Consider the following 14,559-nt stretch of genomic DNA (forward strand, 5'->3'; position numbering starts at 1 on the left):
GGAGGAGACAGAGGGACACGCAGAAAGGAGAATGCTAAAGATAACACGCTGATCCAGAATTAAGGGATACGGAGGGTATTTTGCATGCCTTGTGGTGGTTGTCAGCCCTAGGTACTCGTTCAATACACACTTGATTACTTATTGTCTCTAATGCTTCAATTTATGATACACCCACCCTGATGGCTTTTTTCTTTCTCCATAACTATATTAGGGTTGGTTCTATTTTGTCTCCTCCACACTGGTAGCCAAGGAATGGAGAAAATGTAAGTCACACAAAATCTAGTATAGTTTCATAATTCAGACAAGAAGGGAAAATGTGGAAAGAGCTTACTTTCATATTTATCATTTCCATTCCCTTGCTCTAAAACTTGTGAGGAACATGAAAACTATCTGTAAAATTATCCTCACAACATCATCTGTATTTTGCTGCTTTAACTATGAGTGAATAAATCATGTACAGACCTTGAATGTGTGTTTCAAGACTTTGACGTACACAAAGAAAACATTGCCCCATGTGCCCTCAAGGCCAGCATTTTGTATGCTCCAAAGTAGAATGATATAGATAATATTTGAATTCTAAGTATTTTGTAAAAATTTCCATAATGGATCTATTTTCTTGCATTTGCTCAAGGCTTTCCTCTGCCTCTAAACATTTCACTAGAAAAATTCTTAGAGCTCACTTTCTAGAAAATTGAGTATCCAATATCGACAACATATTTGGAAGTATACTTTCAGCGTGGCATTTTTTGAAGTTTGTATTAATGTTAAAGATATGGCTAGTATGGGGCACCCGGGGTGGGTCAATAGGTTAAAGCCTCTGCCTTCGGCTCAGGTCATGATCCCAGCATCCTGGAATCGAGCCCCGCATCAGGCTTTCCCCGCATCTGGCTTTCTGCTCGGCAGCGAGCCTGCTTCCCTTCCTCTCTCTCTGCCTACTTGTGATTTCTGTCTGTCAAATAAATAAATAAAATCTTAAAAAAAAAAAGATATGGCTAGTATTTCTAGAATAGTAGTAGAATATAGCCAGATTTTTTTTGTGTGTATGATTATTAGGAGAATGCTTTTCAAGCCAAAATGTAGATTAGCTACCATGTCATCTCTCCAATTTATAGTAAAGACAACATTAAAAAAGATATGTAGATGATATTTGACCTATTTCTGATCCTTAAAAAATGGAATGAACCTAATGAAAGATTGAATCATGGGATTTCATAGGCAAAAAGAGGCCTAGAACTTGGCCCAAATCCATAATTTATTAATCTATTAATCATAATTTATTTAATCTATAGAAGGCAAGAGCAAGGAAGTTGAAGCCATGTAAATACAATGGAATTGCTTGCCAGTTTTCAGAGCTACCTTTTAGTCTAATATTTTGTCAACTCTACTATTAGTGGTTTCAAACTCTGCTGAAAATTGTGGTATACAAATTTTCACTTGGTGTTTTCTCTATGAAGACATCCTGTACATTTGCTTATAGGTATGTCAGGCAAGGTAGCCATGAGATGTAGCTCTTCAGGCCAGGGATGTGAAGAAAGCACACCTGAGGAGAGTGTGGCTCCCGGAGTCACCTGTCCCCTGCACTAAGCCCAGCCTCACTGAGCAGCAGGCTCTAGCCTGGGCCAGTGATGGAGGGACTGATCATCTAGGTAAAAGGCCCAAATTCCGCTTGCATGTGGTTGATGGAGCTTCCTGCCCAGGAAGACTGGAAGGACTGGGCTCCTAGTGTTCTTGAGCTAGAATGCCCCTTGTGGCTCATCTCATCACACTGACCCCCATCACCAGAGTATATAATGTCTCTCATGGAACGTCATCTTCATGGAGAGCCCTCCTTGGTTGAAAGAGGTGGGAGGGAGCTCAGAGCCAGGATCTCTGCTAATTGTCTGCTCTGCTACCACCCGCCACAGCGCTGAGCTCACTCCACATAGAGCCCACCAGAAATATCTCTGGCTGCAACCTGTGCATGGAGCCATGCTCGTCGCCGCCGATGTGACTCTAACTTCCTAACTCCACTTTGCCCAGCTGTATCCAGTTCTTCACAAGCTGTCGCTGTGAGCTTTTACAAACCCAAGTCAGGTCACAGCTCTCCCAGTGGTTTTCTGTTGCATGGAATAAATAGAAACTCCTTTCACTGGCCAGTATGGCTCGCATGACCTTGCCCCCTCCTGCCCATCAGTCTCGTTGCTTACCCCACCCGCAGCAGCCTTCTCTCTGTTCTCTGAGTGTTCCCTTTTTCTTCTTGGCTTGGGGTGTTGCAGAAACTGCCCATCTCTCTGTAAGGGCTTCTTAACTTTCACTTCTCCCTCAGAAAGACCTTTTGTCTCTAACTCACCTGAAAGTCACTATAGCATTACTGCTTATCTCAACAAGATTTATTACTTAAAAATTATCTTGTGGATTTATTGGATTACTTGTTTATTACATCTTGTCAAGTGGGAAGAAAGGCATCGGGGGCAGGGAGAGAGGAAGTTCCTGGGAAAAACTATCTTAGAAATTTCAGCATTGGAGGTTTGGGCCTGAAAGTAAAAGCATTTCCTGTTTGTGCAGAAGTCCATTACGATTAGAACAAAATGGATTTCTCATGCTAGGTTGTGTCTCTGGTGTCTGAAATAGTGCCTAACATGAAAGCTCTGTGGCAGATGGGTTCTAAAAATCACTCTTATAATACACTCTCCTTTTCCCTTAGGAAAATTGCAAAACGTATTTATGTCTCATACTTTTATTCATACTGTTCTTAAGTGTTCAGTAGGTAAAATTAGGAAACATACTGAGATATTTGTGTCAGATAAAAATGCAATGTAGTGTGATCCTTAAATAGCATAGAATCTTTGGTCATGGTGGTGGGCACTACTCCGTTGTGGTTTCTTTGAAGTCTTGCTTGGGTAGTAAGGTACTGGTTTAGACTATCTTTTTAATCTTATATGAGGCACTTACATACAAAATAGAATGATTGGATGGAATATTTTGTGCAGTCATCTGCATGTGTGGTGGCTTTGTGAAACCACTTGTAAACCTTTGGGACAAGCTAGGTTACAGCAGGTAGAGCAGGGTACTGAGGAGACAAAGAAGACTAAGGGAGTCCATTTATGCAGGGGCCATGCCAGTGGGCATGGGAGGCAGAGATAGATATCGATCCCCATAGTTCTAGCATTGACTTAGTCAATTGAGTCATGTGTCGGTTACTCTGGAGTTCTCTGACAAGGTGAGTCACTCTACTAGGGGTAAGCCATTTGAGACGCGGTCTTATTTGAACGTATTCATGGAGAAGGAATCGTTATCAGAAGGAATCGTTATCAGAAAAATGTGGTAAAAGGCATTACTGGTAGAGAAAGGAGAATGAATAGAAGCTTGGAGAAAGAAAGTTGTCATCACTTCTCTGCTGAATCTCAGGGTGTGGAAAATATTCTTCAGTCTAAAAGGGTAGAGCTCAGCCTAATGACATTTAATCAAAATACTTTGTCATGGTCTGTGTACTCTACAGTCCCCAAGGACAAATGCTTCAGGAACAGAGAAACCAAGAAAAAACTATTATTTTTTTAATGCTGCAAAAAACCTCCCTCCAGACAGTGACTGTACAGTGCCCTAGTGCTGAAATGAGAAAGGTGTGGGGGTAAATAAAATGTTCAGAAGATCATTCATTGACCTTTCAAAAATGTTATCCTGTCAGATATATTGTGACAAGGTTGAAAAGGTGCTAATATGACATGTTATGGATCTTGGACTTTATTCTTGATGCAGTGACTGTCCTTGAAGGCTATTCATGGAAGATACACACACACACACACACAAACACACACACACACACACACACATATACATATGTGTGTATTTGACAAAGCGAGAGCATGGGGGAGGTAGGGACAGAGGGAGAGGGAGGGAGAGCATCTCAAGTAGACTCCACACCCATTGTGGAGCCTAATGCAGTGCTCAGCCCCACAATCCTGAGATCATGACCTGAGCCCAAATCAAGAGTCAGACACTTAACCAACTGAGCCACCCAGGTGCCCCAGCATGGTTATATTTTTGTTGGCAAAAATAAAATCTGATGACAATGTGAAGACCTGATTGAGTAGAAAAACAAGTTAGGATCTCTTATTAGAGGAGAGGAATGGGCTGACAGGTCCTGAACATGTCAGGACCTTGAGGAAGGAGAGGATTTGAATAGCTCCAGTCCAGATTTGGGAATCCCTACAGCTGTGGAAGTGGTTGAAGTCACCCTGGGAGTGTGCGTGGAGGCCTGGGAAACACCGGCTTGAAGGGAGAGGGAGAACATGAGACATCAGTGAATTAAAAGGCATCACAGTCATGGAGGAACTAGGAGAAGGAGGTTCCGGAAGCCAGAGGAGTAGAACGTGGTTAAGAGTCTGAGCAAGTATTTTATTAAAACAAAAGGTGCACTTAAATCTTTGGCTTTCCTATTATCACCACTGCTATTCAACATAGTACTAGAGGTCCTAGCCTCAGCAATCAGACAACAAAAGGAAATTAAAGGCATCCAAATCGGCAAAGAAGAAGTCAAATTATTACTCTTCGCAGATGATATGATACTATATGTGGAAAACCCAAAAGACTCCACTCCAAAACTGCTAGAACTTGTACAGGAATTCAGTAAAGTGTCAGGATATAAAATCAATGCACAGAAATCAGTTGCATTTCTCTACACCAACATCTAGACAGAAGAAAGAGAAATTAAGGAGTCAATCCCATGTACAATTGCACCCAAAACCATAAGATACCTAGGAATAAACCTAACCAAAGAGACACAGAATCTATACTCAGAAAACTATAAAGTACTCATGAAAGAAATTGAGGAAGACACAAAGAAATGGAAAAATGTTCCATGCTCCTGGATTGGAAGAATAAATATTGTGAAAATGTCTATGCTACCTAAAGCAATCTACACATTTAATGCAATTCCTATCAAAGTACCATCCATCTTTTTCAAAGAAATGGAACAAATAATTCTAAAATTTATATGGAACCAGAAAAGACCTTGAATAGCCAAAGGGATATTGAAAAAGAAAGCCAAAGTTGGTGGCATCACAATTCTGGACTTCAAGCTCTATTACAAAGCTGTCATCATCAAGACAGCATGGTACTGGCACAAAAACAGACACATAGATCAATGGAACAGAATAGAGAGCCCAGAAAAAGACCCTCAATTCTATGGTCAACTAATCTTCGACAAAGCAGGAAAGAATGTCCAATGGAAAAAAGACAGCCTCTTCAATAAATGGTGCTGGGAAAATTGGACAGCCACATGCAGAAAAATGAAATCGGACCATTTCCTTACACTACACACAAAAATAGACTCAAAATGGATGAAGGACCTCAATGTGCGAAAGGAATCCATCAAAATCCTTGAGGAGAACACAGGCAGCAACCTCTTCGACCTCTGCCGCAGCAACATCTTCCTAGGAACAATGCCAAAGGCAAGGGAAGCAAGGGAAAAAATGAACTATTGGGATTTCATCAAAATCAAAAGCTTTTGCACAGCAAAGGAAACAGTTAACAAAATCAAAAGACAACTGACAGAATGGGAGAAGATATTTGCAAACGACATATCAGATAAAGGACTAGTGTCCAAAATCTATAAAGAACTTAGCAAACTCAACACCCAAAGAACAAATAATCCAATCAAGAAATGGGCAGAGAGCATGAACAGACATTTCTGTAAAGAAGACATCCAGATGGCCAACAGACACATGAAAAAGTGCTCCATATCACTGGGCATCAGGGAAATACAAATCAAAACCACAATGAGGTATCACCTCACACCAGTCAGAATGGCTAAAATCAACAAGTCAGGAAATGACAGATTGACAGATGCTGGCGAGGATGCGGAGAAAGGGGAACCCTCCTACACTGTTGGTAGGAATGCAAGCTGGTGCAGCCACTCTGGAAAACAGCATGGAGGTTCCTCAAAATGTTGAAAATAGATCTGCCCTATGACCCAGCCATAGCACTACTGGGTATTTACCCTAAAGATACAAACGTAGTGATCCAAAGGGGCACATGCACCCGAATGTTTATAGCAGCAATGTCCACAATAGCCAAACTATGGAAAGAACCTAGATGTCCATCAACAGATGAATGGATCAAGAAGATGTGGTATATATACACAATGGAATACTATGCAGCCATCAAAAGAAATGAAATCTTGCCATTTGCGACAACATGGATGGAACTAGAGCGTATCATGCTTAGCGAAATAAGTCAAGCAGAGAAAGGCAACTATCATATGATCTCCCTGATATGAGGAAGTGGTGATGCAACATGGGGGCTTAAGTGGGTACGAGAAGAATAAATGAAACAAGATGGGATTGGGAGGGAGACAAACCATAAGTGACTCTTAATCTCACAAAACAAACTGAGGGTTGCTGGGGGGAGGGAGGTTGGGAGAAGGGGGTGTGATTATGGATATTGGGGAGGGTATGTGCTTTGGTTAGTGCTGTAAAGTGTGTAAACCTGGTGATTCACAGACCTGTACCCCTGGGGATAAAAATATATGTTTATAAAAAATAAAAAAAAAAGCAGGGGAAAAAAATCTTTGGCTTTCCTGTACTCATTATTTGGTTGATATTGTTAGGCATGTACACACACACACACACACACATACACAAACACACACATGTTATATAGAGAGTTTCTGGCTTTTTCTACTTAAAAACAGTATTAATTTTTGGATACTATTTAAGCATTCTTCCTTATAACTATTGGATTGGGTGTAACCTTTAAGATCTATACAAGTAAAAAGTAATTGGACTGTATGATCTCTCAGGTCATTTCAGCTTGAAAGTTTTGATTCTGTGAGGCACGTGGGTGGCTCAGTCACTTGAGCATCTGGCTCCTGGTTTTGGCTTGGGTCATGATCTCAGGGTTGTGGGATCCAGCCTCGTGTTAGGCTCTGCACTCAGTGGGGTGTCCACTTGAAGATTCTCTCCCTCTGCCCATCCCTCCACTTATGCACATGCTCACTTTCTCTCTCCAAAATAAATCTTTTTAAAGTTTTGACTTTGTGAAGGCATGCCTAACTAAGGATGAGCGTTTTGTGAGAAGCTCATAGAGGCAGGGAAAATCTCTGGGCCAGAGCACTTTTAATTAATAGGATTTGATTGGAGGAAAAGAAAAGTTGGTTGGAGGGAGTTGAGAGAATGTAACGTTGTTATTTCATTGGTCAGTAGCAATTATCTCTGTCAGATGATTTGAATGCCTCATTGTTATTCTCACTGGCACAGTTTGATACAACTGAAGCACAAGTAGAAGGCACTTGCTGAAGTTAGAGTCTGATGACTACATTTCTGTATGTATATACATACACATATACATATATTCATATATGAGAGATACATATTTACATACATATATTTAATTTATGATATTATACATACACGTGTGTGAGTGTATGTATGTGTTGTACAAAAACATGAAGGAGTCAATTTTGACCTTTAACATAATTTCTTGCTTTTCGAGCAGTCTAAAGTGACTATGGACCTAGAAGCCACCATTTGTTTAAATTCTCTTTGCTCCTTATCTCTAGAATTGAGAAAACTGGTAGCAGCAATGAATAGACAGATTTAGAGTTAGATTTGAAAGTTTGTCTTGCTTTGGTATTAATACGCACTAGCAACAATGAATACCAATTAGAAGCATTTCCTGGCTAGATGGAAAAGATTGAAAATCCCTAATGAGATATCTTCTAAGATACCTATGATCTTTTTTGCATGTGGAGAAAAATCCTTACCCAGCTAGCTATTTAATATTTTGCCCTTGAAAATACAGAGCAGAAACAATCTCATAGCTGATTTGAAAAATCCATCTGGTTACATGTATTCTTGCCTTACCGAAGGCAATACAGAGCAAAAAGCGTTCTGGGCTATGTGCTTTGAGCTGTTGTCTCTGCATCTTTCTATTACTTTCTTACTTTCTGTTACCCCTAAATGTAAATTCCTTGGGGTTCTGTGCTTGCTTACCCTCTTCTCTTTAACCCTCACCCTGTCCTCACTGATAAGGAGAGATGGCTTTTTTCTTTCCTGAATTTATCTATGGCCTCTAGCACATGACTCCTAAATCATTCAGACCAGAGCTCTCTGCAGAATGGGAACTCTAGAGTCTAAATAGTTATTAGACATCTTCAGCTGACTGTTCCAGATACCACAGAATAAAAATCTTCAGAACTAAACCAATAATCTTCTCACATCTGACCAGATCTGCTTCCCCCCTACCGTCCCCCTGACTTCTTATTTCCCAGCATGATACCATTGCTCTCCAGATGCTTAGGCTTGAGGTCTTACTGTTTGCACAGCAGTTGCTAGAACCTATAACTTCTCTCTCTGAATCTTATGGGTACTCTCCTTCTTTTCTATTCAGACCCTCTGTGCTTATGTCACTGTAATAGCTTACATTGTTCAATCTCTTTCTAGTCCAGGTAATCCTATGCATTTCTAGCAGGTAAGTCATCCCAGCCCCATTTCTAATCATGTCCTCTTCTGCTCAAACTGCTGAGTGACTACTAGTTTGATACACGTTACCTGTGGGGCCCAGACGACCTTTCCAGCCACATACCCACCTTCTTCCATCCCCACAACATACGCCAGGCAAACTGGCTTCCTCCCTTTTCAAACATCCTGTGGACTTCTGTCCTCATTGCTTTGCTTTTGCCTTTACGCCTCTTCCCCATGCCTGTCAAAATCAGACTCCTCTGAATGAGGCCCTCTCATGACCTAACTTTTGAAATGACTATAGGATTTGAAGTGTGCATCCCCATTGGTCCAGCAAACTTGATTGTGATAATTTATCCTATAAAAATATATGCCATGCATTCCTCTATAATAGACCGGTGTGGATATGTGTAATACAGCATTGCCTGTAACAGTGAAAGGTTGGAAAGAACTGAAATAGACACAACTTTGAAAATATGGAGATACACGTTCATACACACAGATTGACAGAAAATGGGCCACTGATTGTGGGCTGTGATTTTTCTTTTAAAAGAAGCATGTGTGTGTATTTATGTGTGAGTAGACATACATATAGAAAAGAAACTGAAAAAATGAACACCAAAATATTGAACAGTAGAGTGTGTGTATTTGTGTGTGTGTGTGTGTGTGTGTTTTGGGTGGGCAGTGTTGAGGTTTTAATGTACCTTGTCTAAAAATGATGACATCTGCTAATCTTGCATGATGAGCTTGGTGGTGCTTATTTCATAAACTTTTGTGTTTTATATTTTTTAAATAAAAATAAAAGCTGGAAAAATGCAGTGCTAGATTTAAATGCTAAGTGCTTTAATGTTGAGTATGCAGTGGTATTTAATTATCAGGATAGAGGTCCTAGAAAAGAGTTTCTCTCTGTCATCTCAGAGTAGTATTTCATAAAATATTTTAATTCATGGATGCCAGTATTCCAGCTGATACACTGCTTCTTAATAAATGTGGTTTTCTTCTTGCAAATAAACATCACTGAATTAAGTCTGTGTGTGGTTGCACATGGCCAGCAGTGAAGAATTTGAATGGATGCCATAAGGCTTCCACATAGTTAGAACATCAGTTTAACCTATTTTTGTGTAAATTATTAAGTGACACAAGTTTGAGTCATTTTTACATGCTTATTTTTAATGGAGAACAAAGAGACATAATGGTATATGTTTGTTTTGTGGTGATCTAGGTAATCCAAATGAACCACCTTTCGTCAACATTCTGGAGGAGGAAATGACCACGTAATTAGACATTTTCCTTACTATTGTTAAGCTTTTCTGTATCCAACTTAGCATTGTATTTTTGTAGCATAAAATTTTACCTTATTATAATAAAGAGTTAGACTTTTAAGAATAATATCATTGTTAGTTTTCTAGGAGGATACAATGTAAATTTTTTTTTTTACTTTTTAAGAAATGAATTTGCAGTATGAGCTGTAGTCAAGGTTAAGCCTACATTAGATATATATATATGCATTGTAAGTATAGAATATCATAACAGGGAAATTAAAGGAGTTCAAAGTGGCTTTTAAAAAATGGAATTAAATTAAGAATCACATGTTTACAATGACTTTGTAATTATTAGCTTGCTTCCTGGGTTCTTTTAGTCAAGATATGATGATATCAATCAACATAATTTTTTCTTTAACACAGCATCAGATTCTAAACAATGAAATAAAACATCCCAGAATAAATATAGTCCCTCTGACCTTCATTCACCCTGGGAAGCTTTTGTTAATGATTTATGTATCTCGAAGTTTGTTCCCCAAAACAGCTTATAAGAAATGTCCAAAGGTACTAGTTGGTTAATCAGAAAGTAGTGATTTCACATTATCCTGTAAATGATCTGTTAGATTTGAAGAAAATAGAGATTCTTGATCATATTTTGAAAGATGAGAAGAAAATATTCCTATGGAGAGGCATTTTTTTATATTGAGATGGAAGTGTCTTGTGATACTCTTACAAATACTTAACTGTATTTTGTTTGAATTAATGTGGACTGATGGTTTAGAATACATTAACTCCTTCTTAAGCATTCTGCTTGCTAAGTGGGTTTTTTTTTTTTGAGCCATTTCTTTCTATGTTGCTTAACACTTGGATAATAATTAATTATTGAGTTGTCTATTAACTATAATTTAGTATTCTCATTACCTCATCCCAGATAAATACATTGTAATCACAAGGGATAACCTCGGGGAGATGTGTTTACCAAGATGCCTGCTGGTTGAACACCCTGTTGCAAATAGTAATCTCCGTGATTATGTTGTTACATAATCATTTTTATAACTTCTGTGTGGCTCATACCAGTCTTTTTATTGGAGGGTGGCAAGTAATGAACTTGTAAAGATAGGAATATTGGAATCCCATATTTCATTTCAGAATATTTGTCTTTAACCTAAAAATGAACTCATTTAGTAAGGTGCAAGACTTGTTTGCTTTTTTAAAAAAAATAAAGATTCTGAGCAAAGAAACATAAGTTCACCATTTCTAGATGATCAAGGGTCTAGTTTAGAACATGGTCAAATTTTTTATTGTTTCAGTTTAAACTGGGAAGCACGGTACTTGATTCATTAAGCATTTTATGGTAACTCACAAAGGCTAGTTGGAAAGATGATGTAAAAATACTTTTTATTTGACTTATGTGTTCTGCCAGAAGGCCAAGGGACCATTTCCATCTCTGGGCTCCACTTTCTGACCAGTTCTGTCACTTCTTTCTATTCTCCAATGTGCAGAAACACCTCAAAGAGCTCATCAACCCATCCCGAGGCAATCTAAGTAGACAGGAATACAGCAGTAGGTCTTACTCAATGCTCTGATGCTTCAAGGCATCACATGAGCCTTTCCTAGTAACTGGCATATCCTCTGAAGCTTACTGGGTGCCCAGCACTGGCCGAAGTGCATGGCACACACTGCTGCCTTCCTACTCTTATCTGCGTTTCACTGCAGATAAGAAATTAAAAGACTGAGCTTTAGGAAGGTCAAGCCACTTGCCCGGGATGATACAGCAGCAAAGTGAAGAGCTGGGGTTTGAGCCAAAGTAGAAGCCACAACCCCACTCTTTGGTGTAGATGCAGTTGGAGGCCACCCACCAATACTGCCTGTCACCATCCCTTCTAATTTAAGGGTGGTAAGGCAGCTAGGTGACTGAAAATATATGTACAAGTAGTCTTTGGGGACAGCCATGGCGATCATAAAACTGTGTCTGTGGAGAGTTCTCGTTGCTTTGCAGGTATGCCTATTATTACAGTGGGATCGGGGCTGGAGTGCTGGTGGCTGCTTACATCCAGGTGTCCTTCTGGTGCCTGGCTGCTGGAAGACAGATACTCAGGATTAGGAAACAGTTTTTTCATGCTATCATGCGACAGGAGATTGGCTGGTTTGATGTGCATGACGTGGGGGAGCTTAACACCCGGCTCACAGAGTAAGTACCCGCTCTTACATTTAACTCAGACACGGTTCTTATTCCTTCTTAAATGAAAAGAGAGGTTGTCAGATCTGTTCAGAGATATCAGTGCATAACTCAGAAGTCATTATGAGACTGAATTCCTTCTGAGCAGCAACCATGCCATATACATTCTTTGGTCCCTACCACCCTGGCAGGGCATGAAGGCATTTGCATGACTAGCAACAAATGAGGGAGACCTGCCAGACTCAAAGTCATCTGAGAGCAGTGCAGGAGAGCAACAACATGATGTTTTCTGAGGAAGTTTCTGAGCAAAATCCTGGATGGAAACCAATTGCCCCACACTCAGAACGTAACAGCGAAATGGATTCAGTTCTAATCCGCAATTCTCATGTTTACTTCTAACACTGTCTGTTCTTTTAGTGATGTCTCCAAAATCAACGAAGGAATTGGTGACAAAATTGGAATGTTCTTTCAGTCAATAGCAACGTTTTTCATCGGTTTTATAGTGGGATTTACACGTGGTTGGAAGCTAACCCTTGTGATCTTGGCCATCAGTCCTGTTCTTGGACTGTCAGCTGCTATCTGGGCAAAGGTGAGTAAAGCATGTAAATCCAGATTTTATACGGTCCCCACTACACCTTCCCCCATGGTGGAAGGCTGTTTTTATATCATATGGTGACCCAGACTATATACTTGATACTTGGTTTTATTTTATTTATTTATTTATTTTTAATTTAAGTTCAAGTTAGTTAATATATAGTGTAGTATTGGTTTCGGGAGTAGAATTTAGTGATTTATCAGTTATTCCACAAGTGGCCTTATTAATGTCCATCACCCATTTAGTGCATCCCTCCTTCCCTCCAGCAACTCTCAATTTGTTCTCTACAGTTAAGTGCCTTATGATTTGTCTCCCTCTTTGTTTTTATTTTATTTTTCCTTCCCTTCCCCTATATTCATTTATTTTGTTTCTTAAATTCCATATGTGAGTGAAATTATATGATATTTGTCCTTGACTGACTTATTTCTCTTAGCATAATACACTCTAGCTCTATCCATGTCATTGCAGATGGCAAGATTTTGTTCTTTTTGGTGGTTGAGTAATATTCCAGTGTGTGTATAGATGTTTACACTCTCTCACACAGAAACACACCAGTTCTTTATCCATTCATCAGTAGATGGATGTTTGGGCTTTTTATAATTAGGCTGTTGTTGGTAGAGCTGCTGTGAACACTGGGGTGCACATGCCCCCTTCGAATCAGTATTTTTGTACCCTTCAGGTACCTATTTAGTAGTGCAGTTGCTGGATCATGGAATAGTACTGTTTTTAACTTTTTGAGGAACCTCCACACTGTTTTCCAGAGTGGTTGAACCAGTTTGCACTCCCACCAACAGCTCAAAAGTGTTCTCCTTTCTCTGCATCCTTGCCAATGTCTGCTGTTTCCCGAGTTGTTAATTTTAGCCATTCTGACCAATAGTATCTTATTGTGGTTTTGGACTTGTATTTCCCTAATGATGAGTGATGCTGAGTATTTTTTCATGTGTCTTTTAGCCACTTGTATGTCTTCTTTGGAAAAATACCTTTCATGTCTTTTGTCCTCTTCTTAGCTGGATTATTTATTTTTTGGTTGTTCATTTTCACAAGCTTTTTATAGATTTGGATACTAGCCCTTTATCTGATATGTTATTTGTAAATGTCTTCTCTTATTCCAGAGGGTCCCTTTTAGTTTTGTTGGGTTTTTTTCCTTCACTGTGCAAAAGCTTTTTATCTTGATGAAGTCCCAGTACTTCATTTTTGCTTTTGTTTCCCTTGCCTCCAGAGACATGTCTAATACGAAGTTGCTGCAGCCAAGGTCAGTTTGCTGCCTGTGTTCTCCTTGAGGATTTGGAAGGATTCCTGTCTCACATTTGGGTCTTTCATCCATTTTGAGTCTATTTTTGTGTGTGACATAGGGAAATGGTCCAGTTTCATTCATCTGCACATGGCTGTCCAATTTTCCTAACACTGTTTGTTAAAGAGTCTTTTTTTTTTTTTATTTCCATTGGATAGTCTTTCCTGATTTGTTGAGGATTACTTGACCATAGAGTTGAGGTTCCATTTCTGGAGTCTCTGTTATGTTCCATTGATCTATGTGTCTGTTCTTGTGCCAGGGCCATGTTGTCTTGATGATTACAGCTTTGTAAAGAGCTTGAAGCCTGGGATTGTAATGCTTCCTGCTTTTCTTTTCTTTTTCAACATTCCTTTGCCCACTCAGGGTCTTTTTGGTTTCATACAAATTTAAGGATTATTCATTCTAGTTCTGTGAAAAACACTGGTGGCGTTCTGGTATTTTGATCAGGATTGCATTCAATGTGAAGATTGCTTTGGGTAATACAGACATTATAACAATATTTGTTCTTCTAATCCCTGAGCCTGGAATGTTTTTCCATTTCTTTGTGTCTTCAATTTCTTTCATAGGTGTTCTATAGTTTTCAGTACAGATGTTTTACCTCTTTGATTAGATTTATTCCTAGGTATCTTATGGTTTTTTTGTGCAATTGTAAATGGGATTGATAGCTTGATTTCTCTTTCTATTACTTCACTATTTATGTATAGAAATGCAACAGATTTCTGTATGTTGATTTTATATCCTGCAACTTGGCTGAATTTGTGTATCAGTTCTAGCAATTTTTTGGTGGAGTCTTT

At 39.2% G+C, this 14,559-nt stretch overlaps 1 protein-coding gene across 1 annotated transcript in view; it reads left to right on the top strand.

Annotated features, from left to right (window-relative positions):
• ABCB1 (ATP binding cassette subfamily B member 1) overlaps positions 1–14,559 on the top strand; it is a 108,386-nt gene that overhangs the window by 23,344 nt on the left and 70,483 nt on the right. The window contains exons 5-7 of the mRNA XM_082692371.1: positions 9,661–9,712; positions 11,700–11,891; positions 12,297–12,468. Coding sequence (XP_082548497.1) covers positions 9,661–9,712; positions 11,700–11,891; positions 12,297–12,468 — 416 coding nt within the window. The remainder of the gene's footprint in view (positions 1–9,660; positions 9,713–11,699; positions 11,892–12,296; positions 12,469–14,559) is intronic.

Source organism: Mustela nivalis (genome assembly GCF_964662115.1).
Source record: "Mustela nivalis genome assembly, chromosome: 12".
Taxonomy (NCBI): Eukaryota; Metazoa; Chordata; class Mammalia; order Carnivora; family Mustelidae; genus Mustela; species Mustela nivalis.